Below are 24,753 nucleotides of genomic sequence, written 5' to 3' on the forward strand. Positions count from 1 at the left end.
GAGCACTTAAATGTCTTACCTTGGTTCAGAAGAAGCCCTTCCGCTGTCATAATATATTGTGCAGATTCATGCCACATTAACCAGAATTCATAGGACTGTAAACACTGAAGACTGCAGCTGGGGAAAACCACGTTTCATTGCTTCCTCATGTTAGAAAACCAACAGCGACCCTTCCTCACACATAGTGTGTCAAGGCCAGGGTATGCTTCAGCCTCATCCAGTCTTTTAATGTACATACAGTGGTACCTCGGGTTAAGTACTTAGGTCATTCCAGAGGTCCGTTCTTAACCTGAAACTGTTCTTAACCTGAAGCACCACTTTCGCTAATGGGGCCTCCTTCTGCTGCTGCTGCCACAGCCGCTGAACAATTTCTGTTCTCATCCTGAAGCAAAGTTCTTAACCCGGGGTACTATTTCTGGGTTAACGGAGTGCGTAACCAGAAGCGTATGTAACCTGAGGTACCACTGTACAGTATTTTCCAGAGGGGAGCATTCAAATATTTCACAACACCCTGCCTGCCCCCCCTCCCCCAGACCATTGTGCCTTCAGGGCAGAGTTTTGAGGCAGACATCCAGGGCCTGCAGAGCAGAATGAGAAGCAGGGTCTTCAAATGTAGCAAGGCTGGCTCAACACATTTGAAGTAGCACCCTATTAAGATCCCCCCCAAAAAAGAAAAAAAAAACCCCAGCAGGTCCATAGTCTGAAATTACACCCAATTGCACCACCCAGTCCAGGAGATACCGGTACTTTTTGCCTTCTTTTGGAATCCCCCCATATAGCCCATGACCCCCATGACCCCCACCTATCCAGGTTCATTTGGAGTAGCTGAGATTGTGTGCACAGATGCTTCACGCATCAACTTCTTGGCAGGAAACGAGGGGGGGGGGTGAGACAGGGAAAGTGGAGGAAGCCCTCTTGCACAGCTGAGTGCTCTCTTTCAAGGTTCGTGAACCTGGTGCAGCCCTGGCTGTTCGAACAAGAGGAGAGGAATGACACATGCAGCCCTAGAAGCTTCTGTGTGTGCCTATCTCCTAGCCTGATCAAGCCACACCTCCTTTGCACTGTCTGGCTGATCAGGTCTGATTGATTTTATTCTGTCTGGTTTAAGCAACCTGCCTGTACTCTTCATCTACCGCAATGCCCCCATAATGCCATCAACCCAAGGACCTTTAAATTTGGTTCGATGATACGGACAAGTAGAAGGGCATGATAATTTGCAGCCGAGAGGCAGACTCAGGGTCGATGTTGCTGTGATGTTAATTGCTTGAATGCAATTACTATGCATGACTGTTGTTAGTTATAGAGCAGCTGTGGAGAGTGAGGTGGGAAAATTTAACCCCCTGCTCCCCTGCCAGTAAAAATCGCCTCTCACAGGCTGCTATTTGCATTTGGAGGGAAGCCTCTCCAGTGCTGGTAACTGAGGCTTCTCTTGAAATGCAAATAGGAGCTTCTGAGAGGTTATTTTTACTGGCAGGGGGACAAAGAAATTTCCCCACCCCTCTCCACTCTTCTCCTCCTTGCCCTGGTCCCAAGGCTGCTCAGGCTTCCTACAACTGCCCTAGACACAACACAAATATGCCCATGCATTGCCTTCTTGTCATTGGCCCTGACCACTTTCTCACTTATCTCTTCTGTGTGAGTTGGAGGCATGTGGAGGGCAGAGAGGAGATTCCTGTTGCTCTGAAGTTTCTGCTCACCACTATGAGGTCTTCTGGACTGCAATACGTAGATGGGTCCTGAGGGTTGCAAAGCGGAGCTGTATCCAGCACCCTGAGCCCTCAACTAGGGGTTCAGCAAAGAGTTGTGAAACCTTCAAACAATAGTACCATGTGGTCTTTTAGATTCCTGCATTGCAGGAGGCTGGACTAGATGGCCCTCAGCATCCCCTTCCAACTCTACAATTCTATGCTGCAGAACAAAAGGTACCAGAGGAAAACATTTACTGGGAGCACATTTGGCAAATGAAACAGGCATGAAGGGGCCTAAAGACACTTCACATGAATACAGATGTAAGAAGAGCTAGACTGCAGCTAGTGGGCTTTTGCGACAGACATGGGCCTGTAAGCTGTGGTCAGTGGTGATTGGCATGGAGGGGCAGCTGTGTTCACCTGACCTGTCACTGGTTGATTCGTCAGGTGAGTGCTGCTGCCCACTCCAAACTGAGAATTGCTAGTTGTAGTTCCACCCAAAGAAAAAAAAAAACAGTTCACTGGGTGTTTGCATGTCTGGAAGCTCCCAGTGTTTTCTGGGGAGAGAGGGAGAAAGGGAAAGAGTGAGAGGAGGAAGAGGAGGAGGAAGAGAAGGAAGAGGAGGAAGAGGAAGGCCAATGGTAAACAAAATAGAACAAAATTCTTCTTTGGTCATTATACTTTGCACTGGCAGATCAAGGAAGCCGTCAAGAGGTATCAAGCGGTCATTCCCAGCTACGGTTGTGCAAATTTGGAGCAAAGTCACATATAAAATCTGAGATGCTCAGACAGGCGAGGGTCTTTGCATAGTTTTTCTTCCAATGCTATGTATTTTAGCGGAGCTCTCTCTTTGTGCCTGAGAAGGGAAGAAGAAGAAGATGATGATGAGGAAAATAGAGGCATATCCTCTACACTGCAGACATTTATGTTTTTTGGGATGCTGTGCCTGATTTAAAGCCTGCAGCATCAGAGCCATGCACCCATCTCCAGGGAGGGAGTTCTACAGGCCTGGGAGCCACCACAGAAAAGCCCCCGACCCTTGTGCCTGCCAACAGCATAGAGCTAGCAGGCAGGCACACCTGCAGGGACTCTGAGGCAGACCTTAACCATTGGGTAGGTTCATACAACTTGTCTATAAAGATCTGCTTGCTGTACCTGCTGAGGCGGAGCTCCAGGATGCGTATGCGGAACATGGCATCTGAGCAGTAGGTCAGGTAGGCATCCTCATCCTCTAGGGTCATGTTGAGCTGGTTCTGCTGGTACCATTGCTGCTTCTTCTGGAGCTCCTGGGTTTCCTGCACAGGGAGAGAGAGGCAGGGAATAAATTGTGGAGAGAGGGAAAGGAGGGGCATTGTACCAGGGCTTAGCAAGGGCCAGGCACTGGGCAGCTTAGGTCTGGAGGAGAAGGAGCTGGCTGTCAATCCATTTGGACCAAAAGCTGAGGTGTGGTCCATAACAAGGTTGTTTCGGAAATTATGGATTACCTACCTTCACCTTTAAAAGTGAACCGAGTTGAATTTCTCTGCCCCCCAAAGGCAGAAAAAGCTCACCATGCTTTAGCCCTCCTCCCTAGAAAGCCAAAGGGTAGAGGAAAGAAGAGGCACCTTCTCGAAACGCGCTTGGATGAGGTTGGCCTTGTCAACGAGACGGTGCTTGAAATCGCTGAGGCAGTCCTCCTTCAGGCGCAAAGCCAGCCACTTGGTCATCTTCTCGATACCACCAATCTGGATCAGGAAAGGCGCCAGGTAGTCCAGATCCTGCTCCACTTGCCGCTGGCGCTCCTCTTGCAGCTGGCGCTCCTGGAGGAGGGGATAAAAAGAAAGAGCCGTGGCTACTACACTTGCTGCCACGATGGCTGCGCTTTGTCTCCACAGTTGGAGGCAGCAATGCTTCTGAACACCAGTTGCTGGAAACCGCAGGATGGGGAGAGGACTCCTGTGCTTGAATCCTGCTTGCTGGCTTCCCACCTGGGTGGGAGACATCTGGGTGGCCACTGTGAGAACATGATGCTGGAGTAGATGGCCCACTGGCCTGACCCAGGAAGCTCTTTTATTTTCTTATGAGTTTGATTCTCACAGCTACCCTGAGAACAGGACCTGGTTCAGTGGGGCCTTTTGTATGTTCCATGTCAGGGGCCTGGGGGCAGAATTCAAGCATTCAGAGCTCTCTTTCTGGCCCTTTGATGCTCCTCAAGCCACACTCCCCCACCCCCCGCCCTGCTCCACAACCACCTTGAGTGCTTTGGCCAGCTGGAACTGTCAGAATTGCTTGCCTGGGTTTGTGTGTGCAGAAACCTTTTACTTTTGCATGGCTGGAATGAGCCTAGCACAGTGGCATCCATTGTTCCACCCACTTTGGCCTCTGGCCCCACCCATCGCTAGCAGAGGGAGGGTTCCCTGGGAAGAGGGAATGCAGTGGTTAAGAATGCCAGACCAGGACCTTGGAGACCAGAGTTCAAACCCTCTCTTGGCCATGAAGCTCATTGGGCGACCTTGAGCCAGTCACTGCCTCTCAGCCTAACTTACCTACGGGATTGTTGTGAGAATAAAATGGGGAGAACTTTGTACACCACTTTGAGCACCACTTTGAGGGAAGGTGGGATATAAATGTAAAGAATGAATGAATAAATGTTCCTGAGTTTAAAGATGACCCTCATCACCTACCATTGCCTCTCGCTGTTCCTTGCTCTTCTCGTTCCTCTCAGTATCATAAATAGACACGGTCAACTTGCTGGCTGCTTCTTCTTCCTCTCGAATCCTCAGAAGATCCAGGACCTTTGTAAAAGGCAAAAGATTTATACGATCTGAAGAGAAACCAGAGTATCAGAATATCCAGGACCTTTAATGGGATAGAAATGTTAGCAATAACCTTGTTGCCAACACACCTCTTCGGCCAGTGCATATAGCACACTCTGCGCATGAGAGATCGCTGGAGCTTAGAAAGACTTGGAAAACTTAAAAACAAAAGATCCAGCACATCTGAAAAAGGAGAGTAGGTGGTTTTGTGTTTAGTGAATGTGATAGTTAATGGCACACATTCTATTCTGGAATAGAGGCGGGGAGTCTTTTTCATCCTGAGGGCTACATTTCCTTCTAGGCAATCTTTTGAGGGCCATATGCCAGTGGTGAGCAGAGCAATGAATGCAATGTATTAAAAACCCAACTCTGCCTCCTCAAACTAGCAGCAGCTTTGCAGGGCCCCAGGCAGGGGTCTTTCCCAAATCTGCTCTGCAAGCTATTTTGCTTGTAGACAAAGCCTTTAGCCACTATTAAGCTATGACCCGCCTTCCACTCCTTTCCCATTACCTCCATCTCTGACTCCCACACCAGGTGCCGGGATTTCTTCTCGTCCTCTATCAGGTGCATCATCATTTCATACAGGTGGAACAGCTTCTTTTCCGTCTCTGTGGACCCTGCCTAAAGGCAAAGGAGCCTGTGAGGAAGGGGGAGGAGGAGGGGGAGGAATGGCCAGCCCTTCCAAAACACATAAGACATCTTGGGTTTAAGGGAGGGTCACTCTCAGAAGTGTAGATGGCACACAGAACCACAGTGCTGGAAGAGACCCAATGCAACATCTGGCCCCCTGCCCCCACAATGCAGGAATCGCAGCTAATTTCAGAGTTCTTTCATAAAATGTATAGACCACTTGACTGTAAACCTCCCCCCCACCTCAAAACAGTGTAGGGTCACTCTTAGAGGCATTGAAGGCATATGATTCTGGCATTGCACATCAACTCGCACATATGTCCAGGATCCTCAAAAAGGCAGCTTTACTGGTTTTGAAAGAGGATCAGACAATTTCCTGGTGACTTGTTCCTCCACTGTCGGAGGCAGTATGCCTCAGAATACCAGTTGTGAGACTCACAAGAGGGTGCTGTGGCACTCAGGAGCTCTTTGCTCTTTGCAGGCTTCCCTTTGGGGCATCTGGTTCACCACTGTAAGAACAAGATGCTAACGAGCTTAAAGTTAACCTAAAAGTTAGTCATCGATAACCAACCAATGCAGCCAGCGGCAGCATTAAAATATACTCCTATTACTACTTAGTTTTCCACAGTGCCCTTCCTTCAAGAAGGTGCAGTAGCTGTGGGGGACGGAGCGTCATCTTCATTTTCTCTCCACAACAACCCTGTAAGGCAGGATGGGCTGAGAAATGGTTGGCTGGCCCAAGCTCACTTGTAGGGCTTCATAACCCACCTGGGATTTCATAGCCCAGCTGGCAGCCATTCAACAGGCAATCTGAGTTCACATGAGTTCAGCTGAGATACACCACTGAGATACACCACCAAACCACAGCTGGGCACTAAAAGCATAACCTTGCCAGGAGCCTCAAGCTCACACCTCCCCTCACACACTGTTTTCTTCTCTCTTCCTCTGCTTCCTGTTTTGAGAGAAACCTGAGATTGCCACACACACGTCCCAATTTGCAAACCACGACCCTACCATGATTTCCAATCCTGATGTTCAGGGCGACCTATTTTCAGGACTCACTCTATTCCTGTGACTGTCACTTGTTTTGAACTGTTGTTAATATTGCATTTTAAATGGTTGAAACCTGCCCTGGGGTCTTCTGGTGAACAAGGGGTAAGAAATCAAAGTAATCATTATAATGATAACAAACCATTGTTTCCCTTATTTGAATGCAACGCGAAACCATGGATTGCCTTGTATGAAGAAAGAGGGAGGGAATCATAGTGCATTAAGGGAAGGGGAGGAAGAAGTATGTGAGGACAAAGGCCAGCCCTGCTGTTAGGTATGGTGAGTGGTAGTCCACGTGGCTCTTAACGAGCTAATTAGCCGCCATATTTTTTAAAAAAAGAAATCTGCTAAAATGCATGTCCCCAAATGCACACACTGAATTTAATTCTATGACAAAAACAAGACCAGGTCTTGAGGTTTGTTGCCAGTGGCTTCCTTGCCAGCCACGACCCATTAAGTTCTCGGCCCCATCTCAGCTGCTCCTCCAGTTGCTCTCTGCAACATGCAGATCTCCCCATCTATTTTTTACCTGGTAGCTGATGCACATCTCAGGGGTCATGATGATCTTATTCCCCATGCTGTCCACATCTGCCCGCTTATTGAAGTCCCTCTTCGAGGGGGTGATGTAGTTCTCCTTGCAGTGGTAGGTCAAGAAGATCTTCTCCTCCACTATCGAAAAGATGCGCTCTGCCACATCTTCGTCAGCTGGTTTTTGTGGGTTCCTGTGGAACCGCTCAGTGATTTTCTGGGAAGAGCGTGTGGAGAGGAAAAGGGGGTGTCAGCTGGGATCAAACTCCTAGCCACCAAGTTAACAGGAGGGAGTGGGTGGGTGGAGGGAGAGAGAGCGAGGGAGAGGAGGAGATTCAGGTTTTTGGCACAACAGCAGTTGGCGATGTTATGCCACACATTGAGCTGGCTCTAGCATTAGACAGAGTGAGTCAATGGATGCTGGGAGCAATGGCAAAGAGCTGGGAGGGCCAACCTGTGTGTAGTGGTGGCTGGTGCCCACTGGAACTGTTAGGGAAGAAGGCAAGGAGACCAACAGTAGGTGGCACCAGAGCCAATCAAGGGCTCTGTTTCTCGGAGCCTCTGTGCTCCACTTACCAGTATAGGTCGGGCATTGCTTTCAGTGATGGCCGCAGCATTGCCTGGTTTCTTTATTCTTTTGCCAAACTCAGCGTGCCGGTAATACAGGAAATCCGACCGTCCTTCAAAATACTCCTCCATTTCATTGGGAGTTTCAACCCGTTTCTGAAGGCCGTCCACCCGCGTCTCGCTATAAAACTCCATGGTGCGATCTGTCTCGGGGTCCATCGTCAAGTAGTCATGTGCTGGGAACCCAAAACAGAAGCCCAATAGGGTGAATTGCCAGGTAAAGAAAGTGTTTTATTTTTATTTATTTGATGTGTTACATTTATATCCTGCAAAATACAAGATAGGTGAGATGATATGATGGTCACATTCATAGGCCTGTCGGATGGAAGATGGAGCAAGCTTACTTCTCTTGCTCCAGCTCTAGAGGAGAGGTCCCAAACCAATGAACTTAAGTTAAAAGAAAGGAGATCCTGATTAAACATTAGTAAGAATTTTCTGACAATATAAGCCATTCCACAGTGGAACCTTGGAAGGTGGTGGACTCTTCCTTCATTGGAGAATTCTAAATAGAGGTTGGATGGCCATCTGTCAGGGGTTCTTGAGCTGTGATTCCTGCAATGTTGGTGGTTGCACAAGATGGTCCTTGGGTTCCCTACCAACTCTACAATTCTATGCATAATAAAACCTGCAATTAAGAGCCCAATTGAGAAGCAACAGATGATCTGATTAAAGGATGGGATGATTTTCTCCTACAGCCTAAAGGATAGCAGAGAGAAGGCACCAGCAAAACACATCTGGGGATGGAGGGCCTTCTCAGTAGTGATGCCCGCCCTGTGGAACACCCTCCCACCAGATGTCAAAGGAAAAAAACAACTACCAGACTTTTAGAAGACATGAAGGCGAAGACATGAAACCTTTAGGGAAGCTTTTAATATCTGAAGGGCTATTGTATTTTAATCTTTTGTTGGAAGCCGCCAGATGGGCGTGGAATAAATTATTATTATAGTTCCACTGCAAATGCCCCATCTCAGTAACTCTCCAGGGCTACTGATGGGTAACCAGATCAGAGCCTCTGGGGCATATCTTTTTTTTTTTAAAAAAAAGAATTTTATTAAGTTTTTCAATAGTTATATAAAAACAAGACAAAACAATAATGAAAAAAAAACAAAGAAAAGAAAAACAAGACAAAGAAAAAAGAACAAGTATAATTTCATTCTCTTTTTTTCTTACACCTTACTTTCCCGACTTCCCCATACCTCCCCTCTCTGTATTCCAATTTCTGTTATATTAATTCAGCAAATCCTTCCCCTTAATTTCGTTTAATTTTTAACTCTCTGGGGCATATCTTAACCAGCAAACACATTCCTGATTATTGCAATTGGCGGGCTGAAGCTTACATACCTTAACAGAAAGCCTGTTGAGAGAGGTTTGGATGGAGCAAAAGGGCCCCTCCACAGGCACAGCAGCACAACCACTCTGGAGGCATCACTCTGTTGCCAGTAAGAACATCAACAGATCCCACTGGATCAGGCCAACCTAGTCCTGCATTCTGTTCTCACAGTGGCCAACCAGATGCCCCAATGGGAAGCCCACAAGCAATATTATAATACAAGAGCCCTCTGCACTCCTGTGATTCTCAGCAACTGGTATTCAGCAGCATTGCTGCCTCCAGCTGTGGAGCAGAGCATAGCAGTTGTTGCCAGTAGCAACTGATAGCCTTCTCCTCCATGAATTGTAATGCTCCTGCCAGTCACTTGCAGGGCCACACAAGTAGAGAAGCTGTGACCCTAGGCAGGCGCTTTGGATCTGCTGGTGAAGAGCCTTGCTAGCCATGTGTGAGTCTACGGAGAAGGTTGTGAAAGTGCCTGCCTGGATCAGGGCCTGGCAGAGAACCAAGGAAGCCGAGACCCAGGAATGAAACGCTGCTGGAGAAACAGCCCAAACTTCAGTGCCTGAACCAGGACATTGAGAAAAGGCTTGGCTACCATTGTTATTGTTGTCATTCAAATTTGTATGGCGCCCTATACCCGTAGATCTTAGGGCAGTTCACAACATAACATTACAATATAAAAACACACACCTTTGAGGCCTTGCACATGCCCAGGCATGAAGAACTCCTTCGTCACTTTCGTTTGCTTATTCAGCTCTCTTGTATCCAACACGTCTTCCCGGTTCTTGTACCATTCCTTCACTTCCAGCACTTTGGTGCCTTAGGAGGAGAAGAGAACAATGGCGGCTTACAGACAAGCTAGACACATGGGGGTGGCCCTGGATGTTTTGGTGCTTGAGAAAGGCAGGATATAAGTGCAATAATAAATGAACCCCTCCACTCATTTGTGGACTTTGCTAGAAGGGTGTTGGGAGCAATCAGACCTTGACTACAGTAAATGAGAACCCAATGAAACATTGGTGTAAATGATTACATTGTGAAAACCAGCTTTCCCCAGCATGATGGCCTCCAGGTGGTGTTGGGCTGCAATTCCTATCAGCCCCATAAACTCGGGCAACTTTCAGCAATGCCGAGATGGTGGCTCAGTGGGTAGAGCATCTGCTTTGCATGTCCCCCAGCAGCTGCAATTGCTAGAAGCATCTCTAGGTGGGCTTGGGAGAGACCCCTGTCCAGGACCCCAGAGAGCTGGCTCACGGTCTGGATCTTCAAAGAGGGTGAGGCGGGTGACCAGTCCGTTGTTATTCAGATACGGTGCCCATTTCTCCAGCTTGGCGTTCTTGTACTGAATCACCTTCTTGCCTTGGGGACAACGTGTCTCGAATTCTAGGAGCAAGAAGACGAACAAAGATGACCATTGGCCATGGAGCATGCATTTTAATGGTACAAAATGCTCTGCAAACCAGTCATCATAAGAACAAGTACAGTATTTAAGAACTGGCACCTGAGCTTGTCTCCCCCCCCCCCCACTTTCTCCTTGGATGTCATTTAGATTGTAAGCCTGAAGGGGCAGGGACTGTCTAGTTTTAACTGACGGTCTGTAAACCACTCTGGGAGCCGTTTTGGGCTGAAAAGCGAGGCACAAATGCTCTAAATAAATAAACAAATCCCCATTTAAATTTCTTGCTGGAATACGCTATCTGTAGTGTTACATTAGGTGGTCCAAGAGCTGGTGTTAAAGTTCTGAAGTCTTTTAGTTCTGCCTGCATTACAGGGTCCCTTGGGGTCCCTTCCATCTCTGCAATTCTATAATTCTAATGTTCCATGCAAGGTGCTATGCAGGCCTCAACTGTTGGCTGATCAACTTCCGTGGATTTCACATCTTCACTTGCTCACCAGAAACTAGCCTAGACATTGCTGTGGCTCCTCACAGCCCCCTCACAGGGCCAGCCCAAGACATTCTGCTGCCTGAAGCAAAGGTGGCGGCCCTCCCATTCCATGTACAGAAGCCAAATGGACAGGCAGCTGCGCCTGACTACAGCGCAAGCAGCTGTCTTTGAGCGGGGAGGGGTGTCAGGCCATGGATATACACAGCTTCATCCTCCAATGTTTTGCTGCTGCTCCTCGGCCCCTTCATCTGCTGCCTGAAGTGCCTGCTGTACTCTGCCTGGTCTTAGCCTTCTATGGTCCTTTCATCCTTTGATGCTTCCTGATCCACAACTGAACCTCCTGCTCTTTTCCTTCTCCAACCCATGAGCTCCCAACTGGTCACTGAGGCCAGCACGACCTGCAGAATCATAGAGCTGGAAGGAACCCAAAATCTGTCTAACCCCTTGCAATGAAGGAATCACAACTAAAAAAATCCCTGACAGGTGGCCATCCAACCTCTGTTTTAAAGCATCCAAGGAAGGTCTTTATTGACATTGACCTTTGTCTTCTCCCAAGCTCTCTCAGCCCCAGGAAGAATAGGGAGGAGGAAGAGGACAATACAGTTTTGAATGGCCTCACTCTTAAATTCTCCAGAAGCAATCCCTGAAGCACCAAGGAGCTGCATCAGTGATCTACACTTTGGCCACTCACAACACAGTCAAGGTGGTGATGGTGGGGACAAGAATACCTCTTGGAGATATCTGGATCTGCTCCACCCAAGATGCAGGCATGTCAAAGCCCTTTGCTTCCTCTTCCTTCATCTATGAAGAAGACCCAGGAGAAGAAGCCGTTAGGAGGCTGAATCCTGCTCTGCCCAAAACACCTGCCCCCATATTCATCTGGGCAAACCCCATCTACTTTCCATATCTGATATGGCAAGGAATCACTGTCTTGACTTGCCACTGAGTCAGCCAGCCTCTTCCTGATCTCCTGCATTGTTCTATTTGATCCTCTGCTGCTGAACGTCAAATGCTCTTTCAGGTTCTCTTCTTTCCCCTTTGCCACCCACCTGCTGTCTGGTCCAACAAGGAAGGAAAGAACATTTCCTGGGATCAACCACAGCTATGTAACATCACTTCAGGTCCAACCTGCCACCCCATTTGCTTCTGGTCAGGCCAGGAGTGTCAGCTCTTGGAAACTGGGACGATGAAAGTTCAGTGATAAGCTGAGTCCATGTCATGGGAACAACGAACTGGGGGGGGGGGGGGTTTGAGGGCATTCTTAGGATCTTTTGCTGCTCAAGTGACTTCTGATCCTATGTAAATAGGTGACATCATGTCAATAGACTACAGCTCCCATTAGCCCCAGTCAGCACTGTCCTGCTAACTGGAGCTGATGGTCTTTGTAGTCCAAAACATATGGAGGGTACCAGGTTGGGGAAGCTGCTGGAAGGCATGAGCCCATCCTCAGGAAGAGCTAGTGCACAGCACAGAATCCTCTGGCGCTGCAAGGAAGAAGGCGGGATGGCTCACCATGTCATCCACCTCGTCCTCCGCAAGGTCCTCTTCCTCCTCCATTTCTGGCAGTGACAGGAGGGGCTTGTCAGTGCCGAGCAACATGAATTCCCACCGCACGGGGTCCCCAAGGTCAAACTGGAGATCCTGGGAAAACAATCAGTTGCCAAAGGAATCAGATCTCAGGAACTTTGCAAGGGATGCTCTGAGTCCAGATCATTCGGAGATGCTGCCGCTGTACCTCCACCCTGTCCTCCATTTGCTCTTTCCCACCTCTGTCCCTTTCCTTCCCTGGAGGCTCCTTCACACATTGCAGGAAAGACAGGTATAATAAGCTGTTTCTATGCATGGACGCATTCTGATTTGGGCAGCTCCGCTATCATGCTCACAGTTACGCAGACGGAACACTTGTTGAACGAATCACTGCAAGGGGGTGCAGCTCAATGTATTGTACAATCATTGGATGTAATGTGTGAACACCCCTTCTGTTTTGCCAGGGTGGAAAGAGAGGGCAGCCACCTGTGTGTCATGGTCAAATTGCATTTGGCGATGTTCACAACCCACGATTTGGCCATCCCTGATTTAGAATGGGAAGAGTGTGCCGAAGGCAGGATTTGTTGGAGAGGCATGTGCCTTGTGATGGATCCAAAGAGGGCTCCAGGAGCTACCCATCCCATCATCTCCAACCATTGGTCTGCTGGCTGTGGCTGTTGGGAGTTGGAGTCCAACAACATCTGGAGCGCCTGCAGGGTTCCCCATCCCACTTCTCAACACGCCTAGACTGCATGATAGCTCCCATTTGTCAGTGGCCCCAAGCTTACATAGCCAACCACTACAAATCTAGATGCTATTGGACTACAACTCCCATCATCCTTGGCCATCACTCGTGTGGGCTGAGCCTGATGGGAGTTGTAGTCTAACAACAACTAGAGGGTATCACTCAGGCTAGATCTGGTGAAGAGAAACATTTCCCCTCTAGCCAGAAGTCAATTAATTGTTCCACACTCAGACCCAGCCAGTCATTCCGTTGGCTTACCCTACAGGCATTCCAACAGTCCTGCATATTGACCCAGTAATTCCGGTGGTTCCAGACACTCTCAATACCAAGGAAGTAATCGTCTGTGGTACTGTAGCTTTTCCCAGTAAATGGGTCGATAAAGAAACTCTCTGGCACTTCACGCTTGCCTGAAAGAACCAGAACCCAGGCATGGACCCGGAGACCATACAGATTGTCTGGCGGGGGCTTCTCAGCTTCCTGCCACACAGAAACAAAGAAGAGCAATGACTATAATACAACTAAAAGCAATTGTTCTTCCCCTCTGTGGACATCACTGAGCCATGGTTTACTTTAATCATGGTTTGTGATGAAAAAACAAGCCATTGTTTGTTTCTCCAAAACCTGGTTTGTTTTCTAGCTGTTCTTGCTTTGTGCCACCGCAGTCTGATGAATGTTTCAGGTGGCCAAAGAAATCATCACAGCCGAACAAGGCTGTTGGGCTGTTGGGTAAACTTAGGCATGGTTTGTAAGTTGGTAAAAAAACCCCATGGCTTCACATCATGGTTTGTTGTCAGAAAACTAACCATGGTTAGCTGGCTGGGCTGAGGTCAGATGCTCTGACAAACCATGCTGTCGCTAAATGAGGATTATGTCACTGAAGGCAATTTTGAGTAAGATCAAGTGAAGGGCAACCCTAATGAATGCACAAACATGTATGTGTGTGTGTGCAGAGTGGTTTTTGCACAAATGAAAATATTTGGGGGGAACAATATTTCAGCTCCCAGGATTCTTTCCAGGGGGTGGGTGGGTGTCCTTCTCCGCATCCAGGCTGTGTGCCTGCAGCAAGACAGAATTCTGCAAGCCTTGCTCACCAGTCTCTTTTCCTCTTCCTCCTTCCGCTTCTTCTCCAGAGCAGCCTGCACAATTGCCTCCTGCTTGGCTTCCTGGCGCAGCTCAAATTTGCTGCTTAAATCCCGGGGGGGCTTGATGGCGTATTTCTTGGGCTTCTGTTTTGTAGCCTCTACTGCGACCTGTAGTCATAAATAAAAAAGGAAGCTGTTCCAGGGGAGACAAGTACTTTCAGTTAAGTGGGGTGCTGACCCTCTGTGCTGACCCTCCTCCTGGCCAGCCCCACACTCTTTTCCAGGAGATTTTTGTATTTCGAGGAACTTAGTGATCTGACATGGTCATTTCTTCCTGCCTCTGTTTACATCCCCTCTCTATCTCTTGGTTCTGTTCTTTGATGGCTGAGAACAGCCTTTAATTTGTTGGAAGGAAGTGATAATGCAGGGTACATTCTGACCTTCTTAGGTCAGTGATAATGCAGGGTACATTCTGTTAGACATTGTTTGAAGGAATGTGTGATATTGGAAGAGGAGGATAGACAATTAATAATCTGCGCTAGCTAGTCGGGCAAGGCATGTAGGCTAACAAGTTAGCTATCTATAAATCGGATGGTTTTGGGGCATAGTTCTGAGAAGCTCATGCATGGATTGGTTGATTGCAGGTTCATGCAACCTGAGGTTACCTGGGGGTTACCTCGCCACTTCTTGAGGGCTTCCCAGTAGCAGATCGAAGTGCTTGCTTGGTAATGTATATATTGCTTGCTGTTTAGAATAAAATCTTTAATCTTCTCACTCACTTTTGTTTGTATTGCTTCTGAATCTCATTAAAAGAACCCCCTTGCATTTGGCAAGACACCAATATAAAAAAATGAGTCTAAACTTTGTGGGATTGGGGGTTGACTTAACGTTATTATAAGATGAGTATGATTTTGTGTGCTCTTACATGAACATTGATACACTATTCATTTGTTTATTTATTGATCTTTCTTAATTATGCCACAGTTAATACATAACATGCACACATGTAGTCTTTACATATTATTATATAATACACAATATTCAGCATTTATACCTTTTCAATAGGATCTTAGGCATTTCATAGTATAGCAAACGTACCGATGAAATGTGTAAGTAGCATGTGGTATTTATGCACGGTATATATTAAAGACCATGTGCAAACTATGTGTTCCTATATAAGCATATAAATGTGGTATGATACTTTAGATATGTCTAAGAATATGCAGTTGCAATACAGGGATGGATGATTAAATAAAATTTATAAATTTGAAAAAAGGAAAAAGAAATATAGAGAAGTAATCAACATATACAAGAGAGAGAGAAAATCTTTCTGATGCCCATTAAAATTATGCCTCTGCTGCCTCCTAACGGCTCCTGTTGCCATCTGCTGGGAGAGTATCAGCAGAACAGAGTTAGCAAAGCTTTCTTGAGCCAGAGCCAAGGAGTCAACTGATGTTTTGCCCTTCAGATCCCACCCCCTGGTCCTAATTAAAGCCCCTCACACACTGCTCGGCTCTGAAAACACCCACAGATCTCACCTCTTCTGGTTTCTTCAAGAGTGGGCACACTTCCCTGGATTCATCCATCATGCATATTTCCCGGGTGGCATAGCCATTGACGCAGTAGGCATCATAACCTGCGCCAATTAGCAGAGAGCACAGCAGGATGCTGAAGTCAAAGCAGTTCCCCCTCTGGTAGCGCAGGATCGTAGTCGGGGAGTACAGGTAACCAGGCTGTGTAGACAAAAGACCATGTTTTCAATGGAATAGCCCCCTGCATTATTCTTGCAGCCCAAATAGTCATGGAAAGGGCTAGGGACACAGGATGCATTATGTGTTCTTTTATATTCTGTTGGAAGCTGCCCAGAGTAGCTGGGGCATCCCAGTCAGATGGGCAGGTTACAAGCAACAGGTTGTTGTTGTTGTTGTTGTTGTTGTTGGAAGCTGCCTTATACTGAACAGGAATGGGGGGGGGGGAGTATCTTTTGGTTCACATTCAAAGCTGAATTTGTCAAATTCACACTTTCTGAAACAAAGTGAGAACCGAAACATAGATATCATTTGAAATTCTCTTCTTCAAATTTCGGAATGCAGCTTACCAATCCTACAATGAGTACCAAAAAACGAAATATAGGAGGGGGAAAGTACGTATAACAACGCATTGATTCATGAAAATACAGAAACCCATTCTATCTGGAGATGTTGCTTTGCAAAAGTGAGCATGTGAGGCAAAACTGCATATGAAATGTGTTCATGGGGATAAATTCCCGCTAAAATGCTGGTCAATTTTCATGAGAATATTTTCAAAAATGCAAATTGCTGGAGAAATGTGGAGAACTGGAAGAAATGAGAAACGAAGAGAAAGTGACAGATTCCTCCATTCCTCCTGCTACCTGGGGCTAATATAAGCTGGCATGGGGTTGTAGTATTGGAGGAAAGGATTAAACATTCCTTTTTTTTGCAGTCTTGGTAAAAATCACCCACCCACCCCATACCTGCTATTAATTTTCCAGAAGAAGCAGGTGTGGTTGTTAATGACATGCTTAGCATCCTGTCTCACTTGATCCCAAGTCAAAACCAGCACCCGGAATTGTCCTTTGCATTGCTCTGACCTTGAGAAATGCCCCAGTGGAACCCATACACCCTACTGTTGTTGGCTAACATGGCCTAAAAGAATATGAGCAAAGAAAATAATGCAAAAAGGCCCCGTTTCTTACCGGCGTGATAGGAGATGGAAGTGGCTCCATGGTGAGATAGTCTGCCACAAAGCGGGCACAGCCATCCCAGTTGTACAACTCTGAATAAGGAAGCAGAGTTGGGCGCACAGTGGTGCTCACAAATTTCTGCAAGGAAATAGCACCGGTTTGTGGATGTATCAGAGAAGGAGAAAAGCTGATCACAAGGAAGGAGTCTGGGCTTCAGCAGAGAGCAGTACATTCAAACCCCGCTCCCTGCGGAGGGCTACTTATGGCCCTGGAAGCACAGCTGCATGGCTGCTTTTGCACATGTGAAAATCACAGCTTTCACTTAAAAAAAATGTTTCTATATTCTAGTCCTAAGCATGTTGATTTCAGTAAAATATATTCTCTTCATTTGTGGTTGGTATGACAAACACTTTAAATAATAAATACATAAATCAATCATTTAAAAGCAAAAAAAAAAAAAAGCAAAAAAAAGGGGGGAGACTAATTTGAGGAATTCCCTATTTGGATAAATAATTTCTGAATGACCATCTGGCAAAGCAAACATATACTCACCAACTGCTGTTTGGGATTTGCTCCGTTTGTGCAAATGATATGCAGATTATGCACAACCAGTTTCTGCTAGTGCAACTGTTGCACTATGTATTGCACAGAACCTTATTCTCTTTCTCTCTCTCTCTTTCTCTCTCTCTCTAACACACACACACACATATACCCACATAAAAAGTGAAAATTCATTTAATTTTAAATCTTACTATCACATCTTAATTTAATTTAGAAAATGTATTCATTATTCTAGTGAACTATGGCTGAAATTCAAAGTAGGAATCTGTAGGTTTCTACTATGCTATCTTAGATCATGGCTATACAATCTGTTGAAGAGAGATTCCAACTGCTACAACAACACAATTCCCTGTTTGGCTTCCTGTATGATATATACACTATCAACAAAACATCTACTGAAGATGTACTAAAGGCCTGCAAGAAATTGGAAAAATCACTGATGCACAGTGGAAACAAAACATATTGATGGTGTGAACTTATAGCAGTAGCTCAAAGACTTCCAAAGTCTATGCCGCTACAAGTACAAAAACTCCTGGATAATGTGCCTTTATTTTCTGTTTCTGTAAGGATCCTTCTCACATTTCCACTGTCAGTGGCGAGTGGTGAACACAATTTCTCAAAGCTGAAATTTATGAAAAACTTACATACGCTCAACAAGGCTGCAAAAGGGACTAGTTGACTTAGCAGCTACTGATGTTCCCCCACTTAGGTGCAGTTGACTCGCACGCGACTGCATATATGTGCAGCGCCGGAAAACAATGAAATACTTCAATTCAAACCTGGAAATGGTAGGAGAGAGCTGGAGAGTCCTTGTGGCTTGCAAGGAGACCCTCCACAGAGCCTGAAGAGGATGCCACTGGGGGCAGAGGAAGCCCCAAAGAGATGCAGCAGGGCTTTGTTTATGCTGCCCTGCCTAACAGCTGCTGTGGGGGGTAGCACAGCAGTAGTAGCAGCCTACCTGTATGTCTTCCAGCATTTTGCCAGCTCCAGGGCTTCAATTCTAGTTGTGGATATTTTTGGACACAGTATTTTTGGTATGGATTGAAGAGAGAGTGGAAGAGGGCGTTTAAAGAGTGTATAGAGGGTGCTCCCCACTTTATACGATTTCGCTTATGTGTGTGTGGGGCTCGGAATGTAGCCCCCACAGAAGTGGGGAGTCACCTGTATATCAAATGAACATGCCCAAGTATCAGCACTCGACCTGAAGGAATTGGTGACAAAATTTGGATATGAAAAGGCACATAAAGTGAGATTTTGATGTGCCTGAAACTGAGACTTTTAAGAGCCTTAAATTTTAACACCACAATCTACAGGATTATTCAAAATTATTTGCATGCTACATTTTTTTTTTGTATTTTAGAAAGACAATCAAAGATTGTTGTTTTACTTATTCTTGCAATTGAAAATAAATTTAGCAGTTTCAAGTTATGTCCTTTTCATTTTTTATACTTCTTCCTGAAGTAAGCAATCTTTGAGCCTGTGTGCAAGTAGTTAGCTTTGCCTAGGGTGCAAATTTGCCTGGCACCAGCACTAGGTATAGCACAAATATGTGCATATCTCCATTACAGTATTAAACTGGCTTATGAGTCCTTCTTCCTGGAGTTCTGTAATTGGTGAAGGTGGGTGCTTGGGAAACTCACTACACTGCATTTCCCAGGACTCCTTGTGAGAACTCAAAATGTCTAAGCAGAGTTTTATTTTCTACACAGGGAGGATGTAGGCAGAAACAATGCAAAGTAACCTTGTCCCAGATCTGGAAGGCCACCCAGTGAAGTATGTGGTAAGTGAAAGGCACTGCACATGCTTAGAGGGGCTCCTTGATTTTCTCTCTATATATTGTAGAGTCTGAGCCTGGTTCTGAAAAGAGCTTGCTAGCTAAGGCATGGTGAGCCTCACCTCATGCAAAACTCTGTCCATGCAATTGTAATTGTAAGCTGAGTAAAACTCTTGGACCAATCCCAGCCCTTCCACTTACTTCCACATGGCATTCGTTTATAGGGTGGAGGAAGAGAGGCTCCCGGTCTGGGCAGAGATGCGCATACTGTCGGTGAAAATTGTCAGCCACCTGCAACAGCATTTGCTCCTTGGGAGAGTTTGTCTTGTAGGACTCGGGTAGGTTGCTGGTGTCAACGGAACTCCAGTCAAATTCACTGTATGCAGAAGAACAAGTGGATAAATGGGCCATTTGTAGAGCAATGGGTTAGCACCATCCTTGCAGCATTCAACACAGTGGTACCTCGGGTTACAAACACCTCGGGTTACAAACACTTAGGGCTAATGACTCCGCTAACCCAGAAGTAGTATCTCGGGTTAAGAACTTTACCTCACGATGAGAACAGAAATCGTGTGCCGGCGGCGCGGTGGCAGCAGGAGGCCCCGTTAGCTAAAGTGGTACTTGATGTTAAGAATGGTTTCAGGTTAAGAACAGGCCTCCAGAACGAATTAAGTTTGTAACCAGAGGTACCACTGTACAAGCAAGCTCCTTCTTTTAGGACAAAGGCAGGGAACATTTTTCAGCTCATGGGCCATGTTCCCTCCTGGGCAACTTTGGGGGGGGGGGTCAGAAGCAAGAGTGAACATTTTTCCTTTCTACAGTAGTTTAGTTTCACACACACTGGCACACCCCTCTCTATCCTTTCATCAGGCAAGCAAGAGGCATCATAGGAGTTCATAGAATCATAAAACTGCAGAGTTGGAAGGAATGCCAAGGGTCATCTAGTCCAACTGTAAGCTGAGTAAAACTCTTGGACCAATCCCAGCCCTTCCACTTACTTCCACACGGCATTCGTTTATAGGGTGGAGGAAGAGAGGCTCCCGGTCTGGGCAGAGATGTGCATACTGTCGGTGAAAATTGTCAGCCACCTGCAACAGCATTTGCTCCTTGGGAGAGTTTGTCTTGTAGGACTCGGGTAGGTTGCTGGTGTCAACGGAACTCCAGTCAAATTCACTGTATACCCCGATATGCAGGAACCATAGCTAAAGAATCCCTGACAGATGGCCATGCAACCTCCAAGACAGTCCATTCTGCTGTTGAACTCTTACCCTCAGAAAATTCTTCCTAACCTTTTGTTGGAATCTCCTTTCTCGCACTTGAATCCACAGCTCAGGCCCCTGCCTCTAGAGCAGGAGTAGACAAGCTTGCTCCATCTTCCATGTGGCAGCCCTTCAGATAATTGAAGGTGGCTGTCATATCACCTCTTAGTCTCCTCTCCTCCAGGCTAAACACAGCCAGTTCCCTCAACTGTTCCCAAGTCCCTTAGTCATTCACCCACAAGGACACATCTCAGCCAGGCAAAATCACACAAGGAGGATGTGAAATAAGGCTGGTGAGAGGTGTGGGTGGAGAGGGTGCGTGGCCTGGAGTGAGTCCTAAGGGCCAGATAGTGAGAGGTTCCCCTCTCCTGCTTTAAGACAATAGGAAGCTGAATTACACTGTGCCAGACCATTGAACCATCTAGCTCAGTTACTGTCTACATATTCCAGTCCTACCCAACCTGGTGCCCTCCAGATGTTGCTGGACTACAACTCCCATCAGCCCCAGCCAAATGCCTGGGTATGATGGAAGTTGGAGTCCATCAACATTTGGAGGACCACAGGCTCCCCATCTGTTTTAGAAGAATGCAAAATCTTTTGCTTTGGGCTGGGGTTTCTGTAGCAAAACTAAGCCAGGAAGGTGTGGATGAAGGTGGTGTTTCCATGTTCATACAAAGAGATGGACGTTAAGACCCGGCTTACAATACAACTTCAGGAATATGGACTTGGATGTGGGACAGCTGCTTCTCTAGATCTTGAAGTTCATCGCTGAGCTGGAAAGAGGAGAGCTCTTCCTCCTCCTCCTCTCCTGATGAGACGTAGCTCCCCTCACTGCTCTCCATCCTGCTCCTAGAGGCTGCACACGTCGGCGTTTAGAAGACCTAGGGCAGTAATGAAGGGAATAATTTACCTCTTGCATTATTACCAATATTATTTCTATTTATCTGCCACTTAATACAGAATGTCTGCAGGCCAACACGCTGGATCGAGAAGTTCTTAGTGCTGCTTTAGAGTCCAAACCTAACCATGTCTAGTCAGAAGTCAATCCTATTGAATTGAGGATCAATGGGGTTAACACTGCAGTGAAATCCACAGGGCTTAACTTAGCCTTAGACAAGTCTTGCTGACTTGTCTGGACAAGTCCAACTTCATTTGGATTCCATCCAATGAGTGCAGCCCATTAGACCTGTCCTGTGTAAGACCCACTGAAGGACATCAGAGCTTCAGGCTGGCATGGCCTGATGGATGCTCTCTTTACCCAGGGCTATGTCATGGGTTCATCTAGCTCAGCATGTTCTGCACCAGGGGTCATCAATGTGGCAGCTGTGGCAGTGGTGGAGCTTCGAGCTCCGGTGGGGGTGGGGTGGAGAGCAGGCAGGGGCATGGCTGGTGTGAGTCCTGGGGTGTGGCATGCTGCCCGCAGGGGCGTGGCATGCGTCCTGGGTAAATGGTGCGCCACCCACAGGGGCATGGTGCGCATCTTGGGGGTGTGGCGCCCCACCGAGATAATGCTGCTGTGGGCAGTGTGCTCCCCCTGCACCCCTGTTCCTCCGCCAGTGAGCTGTGGCACACATACTCCCACAGAAGCCTTCTTTGGGTCCCCTGGCACACACTCCTGCTGAAACTGGGCTGGAAAGAAGCATTCTGATGTAGCCAATAGAAGATATTACAGGGTGTGCTTGTGTGTGTGTGAGGTCCACAACAATTTCTCTGGTCCACAAATGTGCTCCAAAAGGTTGGTGACATCTGCTGGAATCCTATACCTGCTTACTTAGGAATGTACCCAATTGAAATTAATGGGCCCTGCTTCTGAGTAGACTTCATATGATTGCACTGTGAACAGAGTGCATTCGTTTATGAACATCTGCTGTGGTTGCTTTCATACATCTTTACAGCACAACATGAGAAGGTTGTCAGCAGAGGTCAATGGAGTTTCTGCTTTACCTTGGTCCATTTAATTGTTTCAAACCATCATGAATTGCACTGATGAGCTGGCCAGGATCAGAGGGTCTCCATCATGCATGGCCTACAATCGGGGAGAAGGGGGATGTTCCCCATATCCTTCCCCAAATATCCCTGGATAGATTGTGAAATGGAAATTCCCCAGCCCTAAATTAGAAACTGAGTTGAAAAGACACTTTTTCAGCCCTGGAACTATGTGAATGCTGATCCCCCTGCCCCTGTCACCATTCTCCCAAAAAAATTATTCTTATTAGAGAGGCAATTCCAAGAATGTAAACAAAATGGGTAATGAGCAGAAGAGAAAGAAGAGAAGGGCTGACAAGGCAAACTGCTCTCTGATTTTGTTTTTGTGCTCGGCAGAGATAACCAAATGACAATAGGACCTTGTACATTCCCTTTACTTCCACTTGTTTTGGGGGAAAGAATGAGAATTATGCATACAGATAAATGCAAGGACATGCCAGTGTTCATTCCTTCAACCAAGCCCTACCAAGACAGAAGGCCATCTGGATTGCCCCCAGAAATGCTTTGTGTGGGTAGGTGGAGGACATCTAGTCTTGCTCAGAACTGAGCCAAAGAACTGGCAATGTGGTGTTTTTTTTCATGGCTGCAGAATTTATTTACTTGATTAACATGGTCTTGACAAAAAGAAGTTAACCAACAGCAAGATATTTGCTTGATGAACATTGATTATATAAAAGTTTGACAATTTAATAGAAATTAGAGTGAATTTAAACAAACAAAAGAAGTTTAAATACTGCCAGAAAATATAAAAAGTATGTAACAGGCAAAGGAAAATGCTTTGTGCACACACAACCATCATCTGACCAAGAACTGGTAATGTAGTGCACTCTCTCTCTCTCTCTCTCTCTCACACACACACACACACACACACAGAGGCAGTTCATCCGCAATGTCACATAATGGTTTCTGATTTCATGACTGCGTCCCGCTTGAACCTCCTCTCCATCATACAAACCTAGATCCCAACTGAACACTGAGCATTTTGAAACCTGCCCCATTTAACTTTATTTCACCTCATTTTTATTTCAGATGATTTATCTTTCCAGGGTAAACCCAGGGGCTCTGGGCAGCTGAGTTAGAAACAATGGCACAATCTTGGCCCAACGAAATACTGCTGGCCAGGTGGTTAAGATCGGAAGTGGTTTCATTTCAAGTCAGTTATCTGTTCTATCCACTGAACAGCCATTAAACGATCTGCTCCACTGCTTTAGTACTTTGCCCTGTTTGCCAAATGTAAATGACACTGGAAAAGCAGTGGAAGGGGAGCCCAGGAGAGGAGGTTTAGAGTGCGCATTACGCACAGAATTCAAGCTAACATCCCCCCCCCTCCACGCACACCCACCCCGCCTCTTTGGGGAGCTAAGCCAGGGATAGAATATCTACCAAGACGTCCTGTTTGTGTAGATGAGCTTTTGTGCGCACACTTTCTTTCTCTTCCCTTTCTGAAGCTGCACACACAGCAGCCGCACAGACCGGTCGCCCTTCCCACTTACTCACCTCGCCAGGTTCTCCTGCGTCTGTTGATTTCTGTCTCCATGGCAACCACCTCCTTGGAAGCTGAGGTTTCTGGGAGTTGTAGTCGTCTGTGTCCATTTCCTCGTTCAGAAACTAGCTCTGAGTTGTCTTCTCTTCCCAAGTTTGCAGAGAAAGAGCACATTTGCGACGGGCAATGCCACCCCAACAATTTAGCTTCCGGTGGGAACCATGTTTTTCAGTTCTGGAAGAATGCAAAACCTAACAGGCAGAAACCCAGCTGGTACAGCTGTCCCAGTGCGTAATTTATTGGGGGCCTGATGGTTTTTTTGATGGTTCCCTTAGTTAAGTTTTTATTTTTAAGATTAAGCTACAACTGGGGCAAGTCAGGTAGTGGGGCTTTTTGGTTACATTGAAGCCCCCTCCCCCGGCCACGTCATCCCACAATTCCAGCTCTAGGAACTCCCTGCAGGCAGGCATTTTCACCTTATCCCTTTTAGCACCTACTTAAAGCATTTTTCTTTAGGCCAGCCTAACCAGACATGCAGAATATAACATGTGTTTAATCTCTTTTTAGCTACTGTTGTTTTTCATCAATTTTCCCATATTTTAAATACCTGTTTTTATTGATAATGTACGCGACGACAGCAGCACGGATACTACTGGCCCAGAAATGGAAAGAAGACAAAGTTCCGACCAGAGACAAATGGCTGATGAAGATGATGGACTATGCCGAAATGACGAAATTGACTGGGAAAATCAGAAATCAGGAAAAGAAGAACTTTAAGAAGGAATGGGGAAAATTTATAATGTATTTAAGAGAACACTGTAAACAACTAAAAACTTTGGCAGGATTTGAGTAATGCTTGTAATGTATGAAAAACTATGGTAAAAATGGATTATTTTTCTTTTTTTAAAAAAGAGAAAATAAGGGAAGCAGTTGTGGGGGAGGGAGATTGATAATGGTAACCATGGCAGGATGGAGGGGAGTCAAAGGATTCAGGGAATCCTAAATGATGAGGTGGCTGTTTTGTTTGAATTTAAATATGTTTTGTAAAACTCTCTCTCTATATATATATATTTAAAAAGGTAATGTTTTCTTTCATAT

At 46.4% G+C, this 24,753-nt stretch overlaps 1 protein-coding gene across 8 annotated transcripts; it reads right to left on the reverse strand.

Moving 5' to 3' along the window:
• Positions 1–1,925: 1,925 nt before the first annotated feature.
• DRC7 (dynein regulatory complex subunit 7) lies at positions 1,926–23,707 on the reverse strand. Of its 8 annotated transcripts, none has more exons than XR_014567263.1 (19): positions 23,670–23,707; positions 20,889–21,067; positions 19,926–20,100; positions 16,605–16,730; positions 15,427–15,621; positions 13,898–14,056; positions 13,065–13,283; positions 12,047–12,175; positions 11,263–11,335; positions 9,903–10,031; positions 9,339–9,467; positions 7,268–7,494; positions 6,693–6,908; positions 4,994–5,104; positions 4,352–4,462; positions 3,293–3,487; positions 2,844–2,983; positions 2,154–2,544; positions 1,926–2,113 (listed from the first exon to the last, which is right to left on the reverse strand). XR_014567263.1 is itself a non-coding variant. In XM_083751420.1 (18 exons), the coding sequence occupies exons 2-18, from the start codon at positions 21,026–21,028 to the stop codon at positions 2,451–2,453; spliced, it is 2,568 nt and encodes an 855-aa protein (XP_083607546.1). In that variant the 5' UTR covers positions 21,029–21,067; positions 23,670–23,707; the 3' UTR covers positions 1,926–2,450. The 8 variants fall into 8 exon arrangements, 4 of the variants coding, with proteins under 4 accessions (XP_083607546.1, XP_083607545.1, XP_083607547.1 ...); XR_014567264.1 differs by having other exon boundaries at positions 23,556–23,675; XR_014567265.1 differs by lacking the exon at positions 23,670–23,707 and adding an exon at positions 23,595–23,667.
• Between the last annotated feature and the right edge of the window lie 1,046 nt (positions 23,708–24,753).

This window comes from Podarcis gaigeae, assembly GCF_964106915.1.
Source record: "Podarcis gaigeae genome assembly, chromosome: 8".
NCBI lineage: Eukaryota > Metazoa > Chordata > Lepidosauria > Squamata > Lacertidae > Podarcis > Podarcis gaigeae.